Source organism: Pleurodeles waltl, chromosome 9 (assembly GCF_031143425.1).
Source record: "Pleurodeles waltl isolate 20211129_DDA chromosome 9, aPleWal1.hap1.20221129, whole genome shotgun sequence".
NCBI lineage: Eukaryota > Metazoa > Chordata > Amphibia > Caudata > Salamandridae > Pleurodeles > Pleurodeles waltl.
In genome coordinates, this window is record NC_090448.1 from 306,953,070 (window position 1) to 306,976,454 (window position 23,385).

The following is a 23,385-nucleotide window of genomic DNA, read 5'->3' on the forward strand; positions in this document are numbered from 1 at the left end:
TGCTTCTGCACCACCACACCTGAGAACAGGAATAGGAACATTCGGCAAGCCCATCTTTTTCTCCACAAGCCTTTCTTTGTGATCAGTAAATGCCTGTTGTCTTCTAGGTTGCTACTCCAATGCCTTATTGGACATGATGGCCAACATTTTACCAGCAGTTCCAGACAACCTCAGGGAATCCCTGACCCAGGCTGTCCAGGATGACTGCAACACAGCTAAATTTGCATGTCACTCTGGCTTGGACATGACTGACTGCTTAGGCGCTGGGTATGAGTGTGGCAAAAAAGTGTCATGTCTGGATGAGGTCTGCTGGCTTTTCAGTGAAGTCCATGCATCTTTAATAGTCATGCTGTTCAATGGCTCTCACCTTTTTGACGACAAAGCTGATTAAGCCCTGGAATATAATAAGTATAGCAAGGCCACAGCTCATTCTTTAGGTCTTTCTATCTGCCCCTACCAGACACATCCAATAGCAATTTCACCCCCTTCGTGTCTATGGCAGGGGTTTTCAGTTTCACCAATGCCAGTCCCCTCTGCCAGCCTTCCAGCCTTTTCAAGAGCGAGATTGTGGCTCACAAACACAATACCCAGGGCATCAGGGACAATTTACAGCTTAATCCCTCACCCTTACATCAACCACAGCTGCAAAATTACTTTAGCGTGCCCTTTCCCGCTCACATTCCTACATTTGGAGGTAGGATTCAATATTTCCTTCAGGGGTGGCAAGCAATCACCTCAGACAAGTGGGTCCTCCAGATTGTACATGCACCCTTCCATCCTACTAGTGTAACATGCCACAGGGCATGTATGGGCTCGGCAGTGAAACCTGAAGTCCCAATTGTAACAGCACCAAGGAAATTCGTCGGATTATATCGAAATTTCGGAGTAGACTGTGAGAGACGAGGAGAGGTGGCTGCTGGAACACAACTGGGTCAGTGGGAGACCCCTTTCCTTAACCCAGTGTGCTGACTGTTACAAGTAACAGTTTATTCTTGTAAAAAGTGATTTGCTGCAGTATGTTGAACAGGTTTATCTTTGTGATCAGATATTCTTTTTAATATGCTTTTTTTCTGCCTATAGCCAGAGCTTCCATTACCTACTAAATTTCCAGAGCAGTGTACCAAGCTGCACCTCCGGTCTCAACCTTGCTCAACTTTTGATAGTGATAGCAGAGAAGACATCAGCCAGCCAATCTAAGGATAAAATAGGTAAGGAGCTGTACCTGTTGTATATTTTGCTGGTAAGATAATGTGCTGGGAAACCTGATTTATCTTTGTTTCAGCTTTATAAACTCCCCCCAACCCCCCCCCCATGATCTTTCAACTGTAGTTTACTGGCATCTTTTTTTGTAGTGATGCATTTTCTCTCCAGCATTAGAGAAGTATGCAAGTTATTCCCTCTGTCTGAAGTTATTCCATAACCCATTCAGAATACATGTATTGCCTATTAGAATCATTATACTAGCAGGGAATCGTACAGACCTGGTACCATTGTCGGAATCCCTTGGAAAAACAAAATAATTATTAAGACCCCCCATCCGGCAAACCCCCCGCTCACCCTCTAATTCCCCCCCCCACCCCCATATGATTTTTTTACTTAGTTCCTGAGGATTTGATCAACTAGTTTTTTAGGTGTAGTTGGTGCCACTTATCGGTGCACATTTCAATGTACATACTTTCTGATTGACGCTTCTAGTCCTTTCCTTGTGAATACTCACAGATGCTGGCAGGATTCAGAGACTCTTTCCATTGGTTCCATTGCATGCCAATAGATGGCAGTGTGCAGCTTCCGGAGCATATAACCTTTACCCTTTTGTGCTGACATCAATTCCTTTCCTTCTCCACCTTCAGACACTGAAACGGGGCTCACCCAGTGAATTCTTCTGTTTGACAGTATTTATTTTGTCCAAACTTTCTCAATGTGCAAGAGATGTGTACCTTCTATAGGCTAAGGGTTCTAAATCCTACAGGGACTGTAACCAACAGAGGTTTGTGAAAGACCCCTCCCTGGTTGTCTCTGGTACCTTGGTTCATCACACAACTCTAAGTCTTGTGGAGACTGCACCAGGATAAATTATAAGGCGATCTGGGACCGCAAATCCAACCACTGTGTTACCAAGCACAGATGGGAGTATTCCTAGTTATTTGCTTTGAACTGGGCCCTCAGGGCAGCACTTTCTACAATTCAAAAATATTACTTTTCAACCCTTCCTGAAATACTTGGTGAATTTGTATCTTTCTGCAAAATATTCAATTATTGGAGTTAGAATAGTAAATAGGCCTACTGGAATATTTGAGGGAAGGTTGCTCTCTCTCCAGATATTCTAGAACTGGATTTAGAATAGTAAATTTGATCTTCAACTGTCCTCCATAACCACAGCTGCCCTGAGGGCACAGTTTAGGTCAAGAAACATTAATTTGCCACAGATGGGCGGCGTGTAAGTATTGTTCGAATTTGGGAACGGAGACCCATTCACTGTCTCGAGGCTGTTCTCAGGAAATGCCTTTTCAGATTTGAAGTAATTAGGTAAGCCAAAGACAAAGAGAAAACACAAGTAGTCAAAGTATAACTCTCCATCTTCCCATCAGTGTCATCAGGAGAAGTAGCATGGATGTCATGGTGCCTCTCAAATTCGGTCTCTGTCTCCAACTGTGGAGCCGATACCATTCATCCAACCCGAATTACCGTGCCCATTGGCGATGCCGCAACAAGTCAAGGCCTTCTAGGAGACCATTTTGCACATCTTTGGCACTATTCCAGCTCCCTCTGGCAATGTACTGTTGGCAGCTCTGTCTTTGATGCAGACTGTGCCTCTTGACCCCTCTGCTGGGCCTACCCTTAATTCATGGGGTCTGACGCCCATCAAAGCTTCACACCCGACCCCTAGGCTTGGGCCTGTTCCCATATGTTGACTCTGCCAATGCCAGAGTAGGATCAGTTAATCTGAAGTGAATCCTGCACACCCTCAACTGAAGTCCCTTGCCCCACCCTCTTCCAACACGGCCCCCAAACACCTCTCCCACAGCATATTCAACCTCTTTCTGACTCAAAAGGGGCCATGTTTTCATCCAGGCCAATATTTTCCTTTGACTTTAGATTCTGTTCAACACAGGATGGAGAAACCTGTGATGATGCATGACACCACTATGATGAGGTAAATCTTTCTATGGACTGTCAGGATGCCAGTGGGTTGGACTCCCCCATCTCCTCCCCCCCAAGACAATGGGTTGAATTCCCCACCATCTTACCCCACTCCTCCAGCTTGCATCAGTTGAAACCTGCTTCCTGACAGAAGTATTACAACCTGGATAAACTTCCACAGACCCGCTACTTCCCTTCAAATGTGTCCATAATGGACATAATGATGGCCACTTTGCCCAAGCCAGACTTTTGCCTACCAGTCAGTCAACATGTTGCCCGGCGACACAGATCTGCTCCTGGAGTCCCACCTTTTTATCCTATCCTTGTAAGCCCAATGGTCCAAGCATCTAAAAGCAGGCTCAATGAAAATGTATTCCCTACTATGCCTCCTGAGAGGGAATCCAAACAAATGGAGATATTCGGATAGCGAACGTTCTCTTAAGCCAGTCTCACCCTTCGTTCTTTGAATGCTAGATACCTTCTGGGATGCTATTCATTTGTGTTATGGTATATGGTCAGCGAAATTGCCCACAGTCCCTGAAGAATTTCACACCAGTCTTCTTCAGATTATACAGTATGACCGATTCACGACGACATAGGTCTGCCTCTCTGGGCTGCACACCACTGACTTTGTGGGCAGTGCATTTCATAAACACATGAGGCTTTGGCAACACACATGGATGAGATCCATGGGCTTCTCTAGTGACATGCAGGTGTCCCTGATGGAGATCCCATTTGATGACATCCATCTCTTTGGAGCCAAGGAAGACTCCTTCCTGGAGTGCTTCAATGAGAGTAAGACTACAGTGCACCCTCAGCCTCTCTGCTCCTGTGCAGCAGTCTACCCAGCAGTTTTACTCCTTTTGAGACTTTGGAAGAGGCTTGGCACAACAACAGGGTTAAGGTCTCCCTCCACAAATACAGACCCCCCCCCCCCCCCCAAACCTTTTGAAGTCGAGAAGCTGACCAACAACATCTAGGTACTCAGGGGCAAGGTACTGCTCAGTCCCCTGCCTCTCCGACCACCGCTACCAAACCACTTTAGCCTACTCTTGGTAGCACTGGCCATCCCACTTGAGGCAGAACATCTAATCTAACAGATGTGTGCTTAAAATCCTTTGCCATTGAAAAGCACTACCATTCCTTTCCACTCTGCAACAGCAACTACCTACTACAGAGCGGTTGTCTGAGGATCACTTGTGTATCTTACTGAAGGATGTCCATGCTCTTTTGAACAAAGAAGCCACGAAGAGCATTCTGGTATCAAAAATACAGAGTGAGTGTTACTCCCGTTATTTCCTGGTGCTGAAGAAGAGATAGAGCCTTTAGTCTTTCAAACTTTCACCCTCTCAACTTCTTCCTTTAAAAGGACAAGTTCAAGATGCTCACACTGGCCCAAGTTCTAGCTGTCCTGCATTCAGTAGGATAGGTAGTGTTGTGTTTGCAGGACCCATACTTCGTTTTCTTTCTTCGCCTTTGGCCTCACAAGCATCTTTTGGGTGTTTAATAAAGTGGGGTCGGTGGTCTCAGCACATCTTTGGAGGTTGGCAATACCAGTCTTCTCATAAATCTATGACTGGTTGCTGAAGGTGGGCTCGCCACAGTAATTCGTAGACATCCTCCAGATTATGGCGAACCACCTCACATCTTTGGGGATCTCAAAGAGTGGGCTGAAGTCACACCTGACTTTTTTCCAGAGGCTTCCGTATATCAGAGCTGGAGCTGACTCTGTTTTGAATCTTTCCACGAGCTCGATGAGCCCCGAACATTCAGGCTAATGTCCCGCTGTTTCAGCCTCTTTGTTGGCTCTCAGTGAGAGCAGCTATGAGGCTTTTTGGCCTTCTCTCCTCCTGCTTGTGGAACATGCCTGATGACATCAGACTCTGCAGTGGTATTTGAAGCCTCAGCACAGGGGAAACCTGTTAGATTCCATACATATTTCGAAGGAGACTGTGAAAGACTCGCATTGATGGCTTCTCTACTGCAGCTGGACAGATGGCAGACGCCTACCCAAACCAGAGTTGACAGGCATGGTGGATGCATCATTGCTGGTTTGTGGAGGCCATCTGGGAGAGATGAAGATCAGAGGACTCTGGTCTCTGACGGGGACCCGGTTTCACATCAGCCTTTTGTCATTATGGGCCATTCTTTTGGCGTTGAAGACTTTCCTGCCCACTATCAAAAGGTGGCTGAACCAGCTCAGCAGCAACACCACTGTCATGTGTTACTGCAACAAGGAGGGCACAATGAGGTTTTGGGTCCTGGGCCAGGAGGTCTATGCCTCTAGATCTTGCTGAACTGTCAGGGCATTTCCCTGATCGTGAACCATTTTGCAGGATCTTTGAATGCCAGAGTGGATGAACTGAGCCAACAACACTTAGTGGATCACAAATGGCACTTACTGCTAGATGTGTGTCTTCCAGGAAAGTGGAGAACTCTGGCTTGATGTCTTTGCCACCTCTGAGAATGTGCAATGTCAGCATTTTTACACGTTTGAGTTCCCAAGAAGACTCTCTTGGACAAACATTACATCCCGAGTAGAGCTTGTGACCCATGTATGCTTTCCCATCAGTGCTTCTCCTCAACTGAGTTCTGTAAGAGATCAAGAAAGTCTGAGCCCAAGTCATCTTAGTTGCTTCGGATTGTGCCAGGAATGTGTGGTACCCCAAACTTCCTGCCATAAGCACATGACCCCCATGAGGCTTCTGCTTCAGGAGATTTTTTTGTTGCAGCAGCAGACTCCTTCACCTGGACCTGCATAACTTACACCTCCATATGTTGAAATTGGGCGACAAAAGTTGACTGTTTTCTACCTTCCTTCCAAGGTAGCGGATGTTATCTTAAGTGCCAAAAGTCCAGTCATAAAACAAACATTTATGCCAGATGCTGGGAGAGGATTGTGGCTTGGTATAGCTCTTGATGGATAGAACCACTGCAGACCCAGGTTATCAGTTGTTTTGCTGTTTGTGCTATTATTGGCCCAGCAGTGACTTTCTGTGGCCACAGTTAAAGGTCCTTTATCAGCCTTGTCAGCATTTACACATTTACCAGATTAGCCACCCTTGTTTAAATCACCTTTTGTGAAACTTTCTCTGAAAAGGGTCACTCCATATGTTTACATCCAAATCTTATGAGAGGCCACAATGGGAATTCTATTTTGTTCTCACATACTTGATGTGTACCCTGTTTGAGCCAATGCACAGTTGTCCTCTGGCTTAGCGACTGTGAAAACAGTCTGTCTCATAGTGATTACATCGGCTCATTGTATGAGTGAGTTGCAAGCACTGTAGGTCCAACAACTATATGCTACCTTTTTCCTGGGCAAATTGATGGTATGGACTAGAGCGACATTCCTGGCCAAGGTCGTAACACCTTTCTATGTTGAACAATCCACACCCTTCTAGCATTCTTTGCTTCATATAATGCCTTAAAAGAGGAAGCAAGACCCCATCTTTTGGATCCCAAAAGAGCTTTTATATTGATTGTATCAAGGTGTATCTGGTGTACGATCAACTTTATGGGTCTCTCATCAGCAAAATGGGAAAGGCTATGCAGCAAGAATCATTTCAAGATGAAAAGTTCTCTCTATCAGAATCTGCGACACAGTGGCCAAGATGCACCTCATAGAAGTCTTGAAGGCTCATTCCGCCAAAGCTAATGCTGTTACCACTGTGTTGTCATGGAGAATGTGTTTCTTGGACATTTATCAGGCTGCAACAAATGTGTCAGTTTACATGTTCACAAATCATTACCTCCTTTATAGTCAAGCCTGTTGGGAGGGTACTTTTGCCCATTTGATCCTGCAGGACGTTTTGGTCTGAGCCATTCCACTGACTCACCACCTTGGGAGGTACTGCTCTGGTATCTATTCACAATGTGAGAAATTTGCCGTTAGAGAAGTATCCATCAAAAGTCTAACTTACCTCCGGCAACACTTTGTGGTGCATACTCTGTCTAACTGCAGATTTCTCACCGACCCCTCCTGCCTTCCTGTTCTGAGGTATAGACTCTTTTTTTTTTTGTCCCATCTTAAAAATGTTCCAATATAAAGATCTGTACACTGTAAACCCTGAACAACCAATGGCTCCACGTCTGACAATGCAGACAAAATTCAGATAGAAAATCAATTCAGGAGTAGCAGTGATATGTGGCTCCAGCGTCACTTCCTGGGCTGGATGGAGTTAATGCAGAGCCCCACTGGCGTGCAAGGGAATTGCTTGGAAAAATTCTGTTGCTTCAAGTCTGACATCTAGGGATATTCACAAAGTGGGCAGTCTGTGCTTACATATGGTTTCCACTAGAAAGGGCATTAAGAGGTAAGTTGCTTGTTGATATGCAGGATTTCTTCTGGGTTTGCAGTCCCTACTTTAGCCTTCAACAGCATTTTGAAAGTTTTATGTATTCTTAGAATGAAATGTGCCTACCCTTTCTAATCTTCTCTTCTTTACTTTAATTTTCCCCTGTGTGAGCTATGTCCCCTAAGCCGGAGCCTTTAAGTACCAAATAAAAGTAGTGCCTTATATATGTCTGCACAGGAAACATATGAGCACACCACTATTGTTCTGGCACCTGATCTAATGCCCCCCACAGAAGTTGTGGTCTTATTTTGCTCTTGACAATTTGCCCTTTCTTTGTGGGGGGTGCGTTGGGGAGCTCAGTCCTCCGGCCACACAAAAGGTTATGTGGTTCCTAAAAGTACTGGCTTCAGCACATAGCCTTGTTGTGATTTCTAATAAAGAATACATTTGGGAGATGAGCCATTGGGTATTTTCTCATTGGTAAATAGAGAAAAAGTAAGTGAAGACGTGATAAACATTGAACCTAAGAATTTCAATTCTGACAATCCAACGAAGATGCCACATTATGTAGAAAAAGGAAAACAAATATGAAGGCTGCAGGTAAAGTCGCATATAGATACATAACCAAAGCACATAGTAGTGGAAACAGCAACATGTCAAATTATTTCCAGCATACAGAAGCAGTCAAATCATATAATACAGGAGACAAACTCTACAACTGGAGTTCTTCTTTTGTGTCTCCCTGCATTGTCCTTGTGTATAATAGAAGGTAGGTCATACATCGGTAGAATGAGTATAATGTGTAAAATCTTCTCTAATCTATTCTACTTTTGGCTGCTTCATCACCTTTGAAGTATATCCTGACGATCAACAGTCTCCAGAACATTTTCAGAAATTCAGCCATCCAACACTGTTTGATGTAGTGGCACCAGTCATTGCTCCTAGAAATAGTGCACTGGCTCTATGAAGAGGCCATACGAGCTGGTAGCATCTGTGCTTTTTTCTACTTGCCAGAGATGGCAGAATAAGACACTTTTAAGTCATTTTTTCATCAAAGGTTTTGTCTGATTTGTGGACTCTTTCTCAGGTCTCTTACATCACCTTCTTGTCTGACACACACAGTTCCTGTGAATGACATGTAGGCCTAATCATGACACAGTGGGTTGTGTTATCTCTGTGACTTCAAACACACAGAAGCGATCACAGAAAGAAGATGCAGCTTTTCATGACCTCTGTCAATTAGAGCAAGGGTTTTAGGTTGCATTCCCTAAGACCCACTGACACCTTCACAGTTTGTGGCATCACAAACATGAATGGTGCAAAAAATGATCTCTTCCTTCACCTACATCACGTATCTGAGAGTTTGGAATGGTAGCAACCTAAACTTAGAACATCAGGCTCACCTTTAGCTAATACCTCTTTGGACACATTGTAACAGTGTCACCACTATTAATACCATGGACTGGCGACAGAATCAGCACTAGGGGAGATGGATAACACTGTCAGTCCTACAATTTTCACAGATCTGGTACTAAAAATGAGGTTTATATGAGGCTTTTACAGTAGCAAACCTTTTGCAAAAAAAAGTACCCAAACCACTTTGCTTTGCAAGCTTTTGGACCTATATCTTGAAAGAAGTAAGGATGAGAAGACAGATCAGCTACCATGTCATAACCATGCAATTGTAGCAAGATTGTCCAAGTTACTATTTCTACATGAAACTTAATAGTTACATGGTAAGGCTACAACTTTCGATTCAAAAGTGGAGATTAAATGTGAGTGCCCAGAAATGTATGCGATGGTTACTGTGTTAAGAAAAATATTGCAGAAGCATTATTTAACTTTAAGTCCTCCAGTTACGAAAAATATCACTTAACACTTTCCCAAATTAGTGCATGAATCACTTTTTTACGATTTACATTAGTGAAAACAGAATTGAAAATGTTATGTTTACAACTAAAGGCATGAATAAAGTGAGAGAGGCTGGAATTACATATTACAACGATTCAGGTGGGTCTTTGGGTCAGCAGGGGCCCCATCGGATTCAACGCCGGCAGCTTCGGCCTCAGTGCCGTTGGGGGCCCCAGGATGCGATAGCGGATCCGGACCGGCGCTGTGTTCTCACAGTCGGCCTCCTCCAGCACCGGGCCTGACGTCGACCCTCCCTCCACCACCGGCGCCCACTGGTGGTGGTAGCCCCATCCTCATTCCTGATGATCCGGGGCCGGAACGGAAAGAATGCAGATTCTGACTGCGATGGCTCCGATTAGGCCCAGCTCAGTGCCTGAGGCTTATTTTGAACAGCCAGGCACAGGTGAGGAGTGGGACTGTTCTGAGGACCCTTTAGAATACGGATTGGAGCATGAACAGGACTGGTATGAGGATCTAGGGGAAGCCAGTGGACTAGATACTTCTCCAGATGCTGGCATGCTCCCACTTCCAGGTGTGGCTACCGAGGAGCGGGCATCTTATGCCATGGTGTTGCGTAGAGCAGCGGAGGTCTTGGACCTAGGCTTGCCTGCGGTGCCAGTCAGGACTAATCTCCTGGCGGAGTTGCTTCAGCCAGGGATTGCTATATCAGAGCCGATTTTACCCTTCAATGAAGCCCTCACAGATATCCTTCTGGGAACATGGTCCAAACCCAGCACAGTGGCTCCTGTGAATAGGGCAATCGGCCGCCACCGTTGACCAGCTCCAAGTGACCCTAGTTTCCTCGATAAACACCTCTTGTCTATTGGGCCGTTTACGGTGTCACAATTGCTGCCCCAGGTACTGGAGGGCGTTCGGGACACTCTCATCAAGGCTGCCAAGGATGGGAGAGATGCAGCTAAGTTTACCATCGGGTGTGGCTTGGACACGACCGAATCACTGGGAAGGGCGATTTCTTTGACAGTGGCCCACCGACGCCATGCCTGGTTGCGTACCACTGGCATTTTGGGGGATGTCCAGTCGAACTTGATGGACATGCCTTTCAATGGCACACGCCTTTTTAGTGAAAAGCCAGACTGCACTTGAGAGATGTTCGAGCTACGGCCAGATCTTTGGGTCTTTCAGCGCCTGCTCACCAGCCGTCTTTCTATCGCCGTTTCGAGGCTTCGGGAGGGGCCGGTACCATGCCAACAAAAGGTTAGCCATCGCCCTCCGGCATCACAACATCCAGTGCGAGGTTGTGGTACCTTCAGACCCAGAGGGATTAGCCAGAGGTTGGCCACCACCCTGCCCCCCATCTTCCACAACACCCAACCCCTCCTAGAATGGTTCTGCAAGACCATGTCCGTCCAGTTGGATGGAGGGTTCATTTTCATCTCCCTCACTGGCAATCCATCACTTCGGACAAATGGGTTTTGCAGATCATACAAAAGGGCTATTCCCTCCCCTTCTAGTCTTTCTCTACCTCTATCCCTCCGGTAAAAGAATGGCTGATGGAGGATCATTTGATCTTACTCCGCGAGGAAATTACAACTCTCTTGGCCAAGGAAGCCATAGAAAGTGTCCCGATATCGGAAGTAGGTAATGGTTGTTATTCCCACTTCTTTCTGATTCCCAAAAAAGATCAAGGGTCTTAGCCCTATCTTGGATTTAAGGGTCGTCAATCTCTTCCTCAAAATGGAGAAATTAAAGATGCTCACTCTTGCTCAGTTTTTGTCTGCCCTAGACCAAGGAGACTGGAATCTAGCGCTGGACTTGCAGGATGCTTAGTTTTACATCTTCATCCTGCCTGCCCACAGCCATTACTTGCGGTTCAAGGTGGGCCACAAGCACTTTGTTTACTGTGATCGTTTTCGGTCTCACCAGCGCCCCTTTGGTGTTCATGAAGGTGATGGCGGTAGTGGCAGCTCATCTGCGCAGGTCAGGACCAGCTCTTCCCCTACCTAGACGATTGGCTGTTGAAGGCTCCGACGCCCCAGGCTCTCTTCACCCACCTCCAGACGACCGCGAACCTCCTGCATTTGCTGGTGTTCACTATAAATGTGCCGAAGTCACACCTGTCTCCCTCTCAGAAGCTCACTTTCATCGGAGCTGTTCTGGACACAGTGCAGTATCGGGCATATCCTTACGAGAAGTAAGTTCAGGATATTCAGGTTATGATACCGATGTTTCGGCCTCTATCCTGGATTTCGGTGAGACAGACTCTGAGGCTGTTGTGACTCATGGCCTCCTGCATCCTGTTAGTGAAACATGCCAGATGGCCTATGAGGGCTCTGCAAAGGGGCCTGAAGTTCCAATGGGCACAGCATCAGGGAAATCTTACCGACACGGTTCAGATCTCAGAGGGAATTTTAAAAGACTTGCAGTGGTGGTTAGTGAACTGCGATTGGGTCAGAGGCAGACTCCTCTCCCTTCCCTAACCAGATCTCACAGTAGTGACACATGTAACACTTCTGGGATGGGGCGGCCATCTGGGAGAGGAGGAGATCAGGGGCCTCTGGTCTCCAGCGGAGTCTGGGCTCCATGTCAACTTATTGGCGTTCTGGCCGATCCGCTAGCATTGAAAGCCTTTCTTCCTGTTGTGAAAGGAAAGTTAGTGCAGGTGTTCACGGACAACACCACTGCAATGTGGTACTGCAACAAGCAGGGCGGTGTCTGGTCGTGGACCCTTTGTCAAGAGGCTCTGCGTCTTTGGACTTGGCTGGAACAGCAGGGCAGAACTCTGGTGGTTCAACACTTGGCAGGTTCTCTGAATGCCAGGGCAGACGAACTCAGCCGTGGATGCCTAGCGGATCACAAATGGTATCTATATCCGAAGGTGGTGCAGGGACTCTTTCAGCAGTGGGGATAGCCTTGGTTAGCTCTGTTTGCCTCTGCACAGAACGCACTATATCAGCAGTGTTACGCGTTGGAGTTTTCAAGATGGCATTTGCTCAGTAACGCTTTTTGTCGCTAGTGGAATTCAGGTCCCCTATATGCATTTCCGCCCATCCCACTTCTGAGCTACTCAAAATGAGCATCAATCCTCCGATCAGGCTACCCCTTCGAGAGGATCTTCTATCGCAGTACGTGTGAAGATTGGGCGGTGGCAGTTGATGGCTTTTGACCTCCCTCACGAAGTCTGTAAAGTTATTTTGGCAGCCAAGTGTCCGCCACTAAAACGATATACGCCTGCCGTTGGAAACGCTCTGTATATTATTGTACAGAAAGGTCTATTGACCCTCTTTCTGCTTCTCTTTCTGACATTCTTCTTTTCATTCTATCTCTAGCCCAGCAGGGTTCTTCCTTAGGGACTCTAAAGAGCTATCTTTCTGCCTTATCAGCCTTTCTTCAGCTACCTGACCAGCCTTCCTTGTTTAAATCTCCCATTGTAAATAGATTCCTCAAAGGGCTTGTACATATGTTCCCCCAGGCCCTTTATTATACCTCATTGGGACTTAAATCTTGTCCTCACATTTCTCATGTGTGCTCCCTTCGAGCCTTTACACAATTGTCCCCGCCGGCTGCTCATCATCAAGACAGCCTTCTTAGTGGCAATAACATCTGACAGGAGGGTGAGTGAGATGCAAGCCTTGTCATCAAGGCCACTGTATCTCACTATCCATCCAGATAGGGTGGTTCTCAGAACTTGTGCCTCTTTCCTCCCCAAGGTAGTGACCTCATTCCATCTGGGTCAGAATATCACCCTGTCTACCTTCTTTGCTCCACCACATCCCTCTAAGGAAGAGGAGCAACTCCATCGACTGGACCCAAAAAGAGCGTTTTCGTTCTACCTTGACTGCACAAAAGGAAGGAATCTGCAGCTAGAAATCTCTATCAAATGAACAAGTCACTTACCTTCAGTAATGCATTATCTGGTAGACACTCGCTACCACAATATTACATGTGAGGGCGTACCTGCATGATCAGATATGCCCCTGTGTTGGTCAGTTCCATTACTGCCAGTGCAAGTGACCAGAAAAGCCATTTAAACCATGTATTGGTGAGAATGAGTTTCCCAGATACATGATGGCTTCATTGAAGCTAGGGATGTTTGGTATCAAACATCTCATATTGGTAAACCCACACCAATTCCAGTGTTTTATTTACCAATACATGCACCCACAGGGCACCTTAGAGGTGCCTCCTGAAAACCTACCAGCCTCTGGTGTCCTCACAGACTGGCTTCTACCAGCTTGCCACCCTATACACATGTTCTGCCCCCCTAGAGTCAGAGCATTCTGCTCTCAGGAGACCCGGAACAAAAGCCTGTCAAAGTAGAGGGTGTAACATCCCCTCCCTCAGGATGACCTGCTGATTAGCCTTCCTAAGGCAGCAAGCCTCGAAGGGCTGCCGCTTTTGAAATGCGAGTCTGGCTCCCCTCACAGGAGAGGAAGCAGCCGCCCTCGCCCGTCCAGAACCCACTTGCCACCTGGTCAGGTGGGAAAATTAGCTAGTCTGATAAGCATGCCACCCCCAGGCTAGTACCATCCCTAAGATTGGCTACTGCGAGGTGGACACGATTTTTCAGAAGTAGCTGTCTTTGTGATGGCATACTTAGGAATTCTGGGACAGGGTTATGCCCACTTCCCACAGGAAGTGGCCAAATAGGGGGTGTAGTGACCTCAAGGGTCAGTAGCCCATTGGCAGAGAAGCAGTCCCTTCTGACTGGAAGAAGGATACTCCAGAGTTGCAAAAGGCAAGAACTGAAAATCAGTGACCGACTCGGCTCCAAGCCTGCCTGTGGACTTCGACAGTTGCGAGAAAGACGCCTCAATCTCCAGCTGCTGAAACTTCCAAAAGACCTAGAAGACTGCCATCCTTCACCCCAGCACAAGGAACTCCAGTGGAGTAACGCAGCTGCTCTCCTGCTTCCTTGCAGGCACCCAAGAACCGCTGAAGGGGACTCCCAACTGCCAAAATCACAGCACCACTGCACCCGAGCCTCCCAGATGTGTTGAAGTGGGCCAGAGGTGCCAACGTGGTCCCTATCTTCCAAAAACAAAGTCCCATCGTGGGTTTCCCCCTCACACAGACGCCTGTAGCCTCTTTGTGCAGGCCCCCGTCAACCACTTCTGGTGATAGCAACCCTGACAGTCTACTGCACCTCAGCACCCGGACAGGACCACTTGTGTCTTTGCGTTCCCAAGGATTGTGGGACTTGAGCCCACTTGGTGGCTCACTTGAACTGGACACCTAGTCCTAGCATGCAGCATTTTTTCGCAGTGACTGATCTCCATAGCAACGCACTGGGCACCCAACGCTGTTTTTCACTCTGCACCCAGCCGCCCCCATTCTGCTGAGGCTGTACTGTTGATGCTACCTTGAAGCCTGCCTACTACTCACCTTACCTCCTGGAGATTGGTCTTGTAAGTCGCTGTACTCTACCTGTTTGCAGAACTTGTTTTCCCTCCCATAGGGTAACTTTGCAGAACTCAGAAATTGCAGTGTCCACTTTTCAAAGTGAAAAGAATTCATATTTAAAAACGTTCTTACTTGAACGATTTTTCTCTGATACTGATATCTAAACAGAGATAAAGATACATGCTGTTTTTATAATACGGTGTGGACCTCCTTCTTGAACGATATGTCTCATTTATTGACTATTGTGTGTATTTGTAGGTGTCTTGCACTCCTCTGTGTTAAGCCTAAACTCTGTTCAACCACTCTACCTCTAAATAGAGCACTTTGGGATTGCATAGCAAGTCTTGTTCACTCGCTGGGCCCTTTACACGGTATTCACATACCACATAAAGGGCCAGCTTCCTACATGTAGCCTTTGGATGAGGATGGGGTGAGAGACAATGAAACACTGCGGAGATGTCCAGAAGGATGAGAGCTGCTAGGTCTCCTCCATCCAGTCATGCAGATGTCATCTGTAGTCGCGATGAGAACAGTTTCTGTATTGTGGTTCTAGTCTGAATCCAGACAGAGTGGTATTAAGTAGTCGGTGCTTGTTGAGGTAGTCTGTGAGGTGCCTGTTGACCTTCTTTAAGACCTTGGCTAGGAATGATAGGAGGGAGACTGGTCTGTAATTGTTGAGCATTGAAGGGTCCACAGAGGGATTCTTCTGCAGTGGGAGGACTGTTGCTTCTTTCTAAGCATCTTGAAAGATTGTTGAAAGGGTGGAAGCGTAAAGTATTGGTGTGGGCGAGGTGCTGATGAATTGTAGTCCTCCGGAGTAGGTGTGGTAGGGACAGGGGTCCACTGGGGCCCCTTAGTGGATGGACTTCATGCTGGTGGTCGTTTCTTCTAGGATAATTATAGGCCATGTGATCAGCACTGATTCTTTGGATAAGATTGGGAGTCATTTTCCATGCTCTGTCTGGTTGCGAGTTGAAGTTGCTGTAAATGATGATGATTTTGTTGGCGAAGAATTGAAAGAGATTGTTGCAGCGGTCCTGTGAGGGGGTGATCGAGTTGGGTGGACGCTGGTTAGGTGAAATCCTTCACAATGGTAAAGATTTCTTTACTTCTGTTGATGCTGGAATCGATGAGGTCCGCCAGGGGAGCATATTTGATGGTCTGGATAATTTGATGGAGGCATGTCAGGACTGTTATGAATGTGTTTTCAGTTCATTCTCCATTAGTGCTTCATGTGTTTGATGTGGTGCTTTGTCAGTATAAGGAAACTGGCTTTTTCATGTTCACCCCCACTTTTTGCCCCCATTTTGACTACTGGGTACTGGTGTAATGACTCTGAAATGCCCCAAGCTGTGCTAAAGAGGACTCAGTGCGTGTGCTCAGACCCTTAAAATGGTGCATGTTTAAGTGGCTTGTCCCCAGTTGCTATAGCCTAACTTACTTGTAAGCTCTTAGTATATGGTACCAGGGGTACCAATGGCCTGTAAGTTGAGGTGTCCCTAGTGGACTGCAGCACTAGTTGTTCCACCGCAAGTACGACAAGACAAGCCTGGCTCCCAGTCTGCCACTGCAGGCTTGAAGGCCAGTTTAAGATTGCTAACATGATGGCAAAGCCTGAACCTGTTTTTTAAATATATTTGTCACCCCTAAGGTAGGCCTGATAAGCCTTAAGGCAGAGTGCTGTATGTTAAAAAGTTTAACATGTACTTTTACATGTTCCCGCACCAAAAATCCTAAATTGTAGCTTTTACTGAGGAAAGGATAGAAGCCCAATTGAGAAAGTACTGTTACAGGCTGACACCTCAGCCCTTATAACTTCTCAGTGGGACTACTAAAGTTGGTACTGTAAGGTATCAAAAAAAACTGTGCCTCTGAAAGAGACTTCTGGCTGCAGATTCCTTACCTTAGAATTTCCTGGCATCAGCTTGGAATCGGGAATTTTTGCAGAGCAATACTCTTGCACATGTCGTCTGGTGGTGTCATTCGAATCTGCGTGGCATCGTCGGTGTCGTTGGAGCCATCTGTGATGTCACAGGTGCCTATAAAAGCACTACCCAGGCGCCCGTATGCCAGTTCTTATCCTTTCACGCCGGTTAAAGCGCAGATCCTTCTGTCTGTTTTTGACAGGCCTTTTTCGACCTTTTCAAGTTTACAAGTAGCCACTTAAGTTGCCCAAGGTTTCCGTTGCCTGTTTACTGTTCTACATTGCATCCTGTCCCAGAGAGAGCCTTCTGCCCTCCTGGTGGGACATGCTAATGACTCCCTGGAAAGGATACCATAGGGGCCTGCTGTGGAAGGATGTCTCACCTCCGTCCTGCAGAAAGCCACACGGGTGTCGTCTCAAATGATGAGCTCCAAAGGAGAAGCTGCCTTTGAAGGGCAATTGGGTAAATCTTGGGAGAGAGGCTGCTCCATTGTTCAGACAATCAGATAAAGACTTCTAGTTGCAGTTTCCTTACTTTTGAATATCTCACAGGCGTCAGCTTGATCTGGAGAATTTTCTGAGCAATACCCCAGCACGCCATTAGGTGGCCTTGATCGGCTCCATCAGCGGTGGCGTCCGTGCCGGAAATTACGTCATGGGTCCTTTATCGGCGCCACCATGGTGCACTGACATCAGTTCTTTTCTGTCTGTGCCAGCTAGTGCCGAGCCGAAAAGAGATACTGCTCAGTCACTTTTTGACTGCCCTTTTTTCATCTTTTTGTCAAAGTTTTTTTTGAGTTTTCTACTTCCTCGATGACATCCATCCCATGTGCAGAGTAGAAATCTCAGGTCAGTGTCTATAGGCTAACATGGCGAAGTCGCTTTGAAGTTTTTGCGTTTGGACACTTCCTAGAGGATCCACAGGAAATCCGTTGGGGACAAGGGAGGTTGGATACTCTCCCCCACCCGTGGATACCCAGAACAGTGGAGTACCTACACCAGGGAGCCTAGCTACATGGGGTGAAGATGTGTCGGAACCTCCTGCTGAAGTAAATGGGGACCTCGGAGAGAGAAATAGATATATATATATCGATCAGTGGTCAGCAGGATCACCAACAAGCCTTGGCAAATGCAAAGAAGTATTGTAAGGAGTTTGCAGGATTGTTGGGGACCAGCAAGGTCCAGGTGACTCAACCTTGGCAAGTAGGTCAGGGCCAGCCCTCAGCAAGCAAGAGAGCAAACAGGACATGTTGGAGCCCCTGTTGGACCCTCTGGCAGCAGGCACAGGGAGACCTCAACAGCACACCAAAGAGGGATGCCCACATCGCAGGAGTTGCAAAGGATGTCATTCTTGGAGTTGGAGGGTGCTGGAGGCTCGGGCTTCTTGGAGCTAGGAGGCCTTCAGATTGAGAGCCAACAAGCCTTGGCAACGACAAGCAGGCGTGGTGCACAGAGTCTTTGTTCAACCAGGTCCAGCGAGGGACCAGAAACTTCCTATTTGCAAGGAAGATAGGTCACACCTTTAGAGAGCCACATAACAACCACCACCTGAGTTGCAGAGCCTTGGAGAGTACGTGGGACAGCAGGATCCACAATCAGATTGTCTTCAGTGAGGTGCCTGCGGATGCAGGGGAGTGACTCCTTCACTCCAAGGGAGGGTACTTTTTGCTTTCCTAAGTGCAGGCAGAGTCCCAGTGACTCTGCAGGATGCATGGCCACGGGATTGCAGATGTCTTTGCAGAACTTAAAAACAAAGTTGCAGTAGGCGCTCTCCTTCTGGTTACAGTCTTGCTTCTGGTTCCAGCAAAGAACAGCAGTGGTTCCAGTGTCCAGGTTTTATAAGTGTCTTGAGGGGAGACTAGCAGATAGTTCCTGAAGTCTTGCAGGCAAATCTGGGGTCCCTTCTTTGGGGGAGCCCTTAGGAAACACAGGAAGGGGGTTGGACACGTAATGCAATGACCTACCTATCAGAGGGAGTCAGGGACATCACCCAGCTTGACTAACTAGTCAGATGCTCCCAGGAGCCTCTACTCATCTTATTTTCAATATGGCAGAATCAAGTGGCCACCTGGCAGAACCCTGTACACCTCCCTAGGGGAGGATCTGGACCGGCGGTCACTGCCCTGTCTTTTGTGTTTTTTTGTGCCAGAGCAGGAACTGGGAGTTCCTGCACAGGTAGAAACCGTTTTAGACAAGGAGGGCACCAAATGTGCCCTTAAAAGCAGTCTGGTGGCGCTCAAAGGCACCCCCACCCTAGCCCAGAGAGACCTATTTCTAAACAAGAGGTGGTCACACCTCTGTTTTACAGGAAACCCTTTGTTCTGCCTTCCCCTGCCAGAGTTAGGGTCAGCAGCAGGAGAGCTGAGCCGTGTCTGGGGTCAGCAGCAGCCCAGGCTGGCATGCAGACCCTGCAGGGCTGACAGACAGACATTGGGAATCCCCTAGTGAACCCCCCAGAATACATGGTATCATGCAACTAGCACTGGAATCTGTGTTACCAAACATGCGTAGGTTCGCTGAAGCTATTATGTGTAGGTAGCCTCTTTCTGGCCTTGTTACCAACACTTTTGACATGTTTGTGAGTATATGTCAGGTTTGTTTTTACTGTCTCACTGGGATCCTGCTAGCCAGGGCCCAGTGATCATAGTGAAAATCCTATGTTGTCAGTATGTTTGATATGTGTCACTGGGATCCTGCTAGCCAGGACCCCAGTGCTCATAAGTTTGTGGCCTGTATGTGTTCCCTGTGTGGTGCCTAACTGTATCACTGAGGCTCTGCTAACCAGAACCTCAGTGTTCATGCTCTCTCTGCTTTTAAAATTGTCACTGCAGGCTAGTGACTAATTTTACCAATTCTGATTGGCACCCTGGAACACCCTTATAATTCCCTAGTATATCGTACCTAGGTACCCAGGGTATTGGGGTTCCAAGAGATCCCTATAGGCTGCAGCATTTCTTTTGCCACCCATAGGGAGCTCAGACAATTCTTACACATGACTGCCACTGCAGCCTGAGTGAAATAACGTCCACGTTATTTCACAGCCATTTTACACTGTATTTAAGTAACTTATAAGTCACCTATATGTCTAACCCTCACTTAGTGAAGGTTAGGTGCAAAGTTACTTAGTGTGTGGGCACACTGGCACTAGCCAAGGTGTCCCCACATTGTTCAGGGCAAATTCCCCGGACTTTGTGAGTGCGGGGACACCATTACACGCGTGCACTACATATAGGTCAACACCTATATGTAGCGTTACAATGGTAACTCCGAACATGGCCATGTAAATGTCTAGGATCATGGAATTGTCACCCCAATGCCACTCTGGTATTGGGTGGACAATTTCATGCATCCCTGGGTCTCCAGCATAGAGCCCGGGTACTGCCAAACTAACTTTCTGGGGTTTTCTCTGCAGCTACCGCTGCTGCCAACCCTCAGACAGGTTTCTGCCCCCAGGGGCCTGGGCAGCCCAGTCCCAGGAAGGCGGAACAAAGAATTTCCTCTGAGAGAGGGTGTAACACCCTCTCCCTTTGGAAATAGGTGTGAAGGGCCTGGGAGGAGTAGCCGCTCCTGGCCTCTGGAAGTGCTTTGAAGGGCCCAGATGGTGCCCTCCTTGCATAAGGCAGTCTACACCGGTTCAGGGATTTCCCCCCCCCCCCCCCCCCCCCCCCCCCCCAAGCACTGCTCTGGCGCAAAACTGGACAAAGGAAAGGGGAGTGACCACTCCCCTGACCAGCACCTCGCAGGGGAGGTACCCAGAGCTCCTCAATTGTGTCCCAGACCTCTGCCATCTTGGATGCAGAGTTGTGAGGGCACAATGGACAGCTCTGAGTGGCCAGTGCCAGCAGGTGACGTCAGAGGCCCCTCCTGATAGGTGCTTACCTTTCTCTGTAGCCAGTCCTCCGCTGAGGGCTATTTAGGGTCTCTCCTGTGGGCATCTCACCAGAGAATGAATGCAAGAGCTCACCAGAGTTCCTCTGCACTTCCCTCTATGACTTCTGCCAAGGATCGACTGCTGACTGCTCCAGGACGCCTGCATAACTGCAACAAAGTAGCAAGAAGACTACCAGCAACATTGTAGCGCCTCATCCTGCCGGCTTTCTCGACTGTTTCCTGGTGGTGCGTGCTTTGAGGGCTATCTGCCTTCACCCTGCACTGGAAGCCAAGAAGAAATCTCCTGTGGGTCGACGGAATCTTCCCCCTCAGGCACCAAACTTCTGCATCACCGGTCCTCTGGGTCCCCTCTCATCCTGACGAGTATGGTCCCTGGAACACAGGAGCTGAGTCCAAGTGTTCCAGACAGTCCAGTGGCCCTTCTGTCCAAGTTTGATTGAGGTAAGTCCTTGCCTCCCCACGCCAGACAGTAATCCTGTGTACTGCGTGAACTGCAGCTGCTCGGGCTTCTGTGCACATTTGCAAGACTTCCTTTGTGCACAGCCTAGCCCAGGTCCCAGCACTCTGTTCTGCATTGCCCAACTCGCTGAGTTGGACTCCGACGTCGTGGGACCCTCTTTTGTTGTTCTCAGTCGACCGTCGTCCTCGGATCTTGTAAGTGCTGTTCAGGTGCTTCTGCGGGTGCTGCCTGCTTCTGCGTGGGCTCTCCGTATTGCTGAGCACCCCCTCTGTCTGCTCCTCCAAGGGGTGACCTCCTGGTCCTTCCGGGGCCCTAGCAGCACCCAAAACCTTCATCCGCAACCCTTGCAGCTAGCAAGGCTTGTTTGTGGACTTTCTGCGTGGAAACAACTCTGCATCCTAAAGCACGCCGTGGGACATCTTCTGACTAAAGGAGAAATTCCTGGCACCTTCCTTTGTTGGAGAATCTTTGGCTTCTTCCACCCAGAGGCAACCCTTTTGCATCTTCATCTGGGGTTTAGTGGGCTCCTAACTCTGAGTATTGTGTTTTCTTATGATATAGTGATTAGTGATATAAGTGGTATGGTAGGAGCTTTGCATGTCTCCTAGTTCGGCCTAAGCTGCTCTGCTATAGCTACCTCTATCAGCTAAGGCTGCTAGAACACCTCTAATCTACTAATACAGGATAACTGGACCTGGCACAAGGTGTAAGTGCCACAAGGTACCCACTACAAGCCAGGCCAGCCTCCTACATTATGGAATTGGACAACTTGTGTTGACCAGTGCCCACTACATACAGTAAGATGGCTTCCCCGCACTTACAAAGCCCTGGAAATTGAGTCTGGGGCTTGTAAGAGCACCTCTGCTCACTAAGAGGTGCCCTCATACTTTGAACCATACACTTTGCCCTTGGGCTGAAGGGCCTACCTTACGGGTGACTTACAGGGTCATAGTGCATAAGTGCATAGTGCATAAGGCAAACCTTATCTAGAGTGAAAGGTGCATGCACCATTTCACATAGGCTGCAGTGTCAGGCCTGTAGTCAGTTTACATGGGCCCCCATGGGTGGCACAATACATGCTGCATCCCTTGCGGGACCCCCAGTGTACCTATGCCCTGGGTACCTAAGTACTAAGGACTTACGGAACTTACATGGGTGCACCAGTATGCCAATTGTGGGGTGTAAGAGTTACCATACAACTAAATTTAGGGGAGAGAGCACTGACACTGAGGTCCTGGTTAGCAGGATCCCAGTGTACTACAGTCTAAACACACTGACACCACACAAAAAGTGGAGGTAACTATGGCTGAAAGATGCTCCTTTCAAAGTGCTAATTGCTCTGAGACACTTATCGCCCCAAGTGAAACTCAGGCTTCCTGTACTCCTTTCTGGCCATACCGCTTCTGGCAAGGGTTCTCAAGAAGATTATGAACGACTGGGCCCAAGTAATCTTTGTAGCTCCTGACTGGGCATGAAGAGTCTGGTATCCTGAGCTGCTGAGCATGTCCATTGATTTTCCGATCAGCCTACCCCTTCGGAAGGATCTTCTGTCACAGTAGCAGGGGATGGTTTTCCTCCCTAATCTGTCCACTTTTTTCTTGCATAAAGATTGTGCTGCAACAGTTGATAGCTTTTGACCTTCCACCCGAAGTCTTTATTGTTATCTTGGCAGCCAGGAGTCTCTCTACCAAAACAGCATACGCCTGTCGTTGGACGAAATGTGTGGCATGATGCACAGAAAAGTCTGTTGACCCATTTCCTGCCTCTCTCGGAAGTTTTGTTGTTCATACTTTTTGGACCAGAAAGGTTCTGCTATGGGCACTTTCGAAGGCTATTTGTCTGCAATTTCTGCTTTTATTGAGGTTGCCTGATCACCCTTCTTTGTTTAAGTCCCCTGTTGTGCATAGGTTCCTTAAAGACCTTACACATGTTTCCTCCATCCCTATTCCTGTGGCAAAGACATGTGCCAGCAGGGTGATTGAGCCCCAGGCATTGTCAAATAAGCCGCCCTTCCTTTCCATCTGTCCTGGCAATACCGCTAAAGTGGTGCGTCCCAATATAGCTTCATTTCTGCCAAAAGTGGTTATGCCCTTTCATGTAGGCCAATCTATCACCTTGCTTACTTTTTACACACCCTCACATCCTTCCAAGGAAGATGAGAGGCTCCACTGCCTTGACCCAAAAAGAGTATTGGCATTCTACTTTGATCCTACAAAAATGTTCCGGGTCAATGATCAGCTCTTTTTATTGGTTATGTGTGTATGAACAAAGGTTGGGCAGTGCAGAAGTGGACCATTTCCAGATTTCCAGATGGTTCATACTCTGGATTAAAATCTGCTACGCACTGGCCCAAAAGCAACCATGTGAAGGTTTGCGCGGTCATTCTACCTGAGGTACAG

The 23,385-nt window shown here is 47.7% G+C and overlaps 1 protein-coding gene across 1 annotated transcript in view; it reads left to right on the forward strand.

The window, feature by feature from the left end:
• FANCD2 (FA complementation group D2) overlaps positions 1 to 23,385 on the forward strand; it is a 1,182,674-nt gene that overhangs the window by 749,724 nt on the left and 409,565 nt on the right. Inside the window, exon 34 of the mRNA XM_069206781.1 lies at positions 1,081 to 1,208. Coding sequence (XP_069062882.1) covers positions 1,081 to 1,208 — 128 coding nt within the window. The remainder of the gene's footprint in view (positions 1 to 1,080; positions 1,209 to 23,385) is intronic.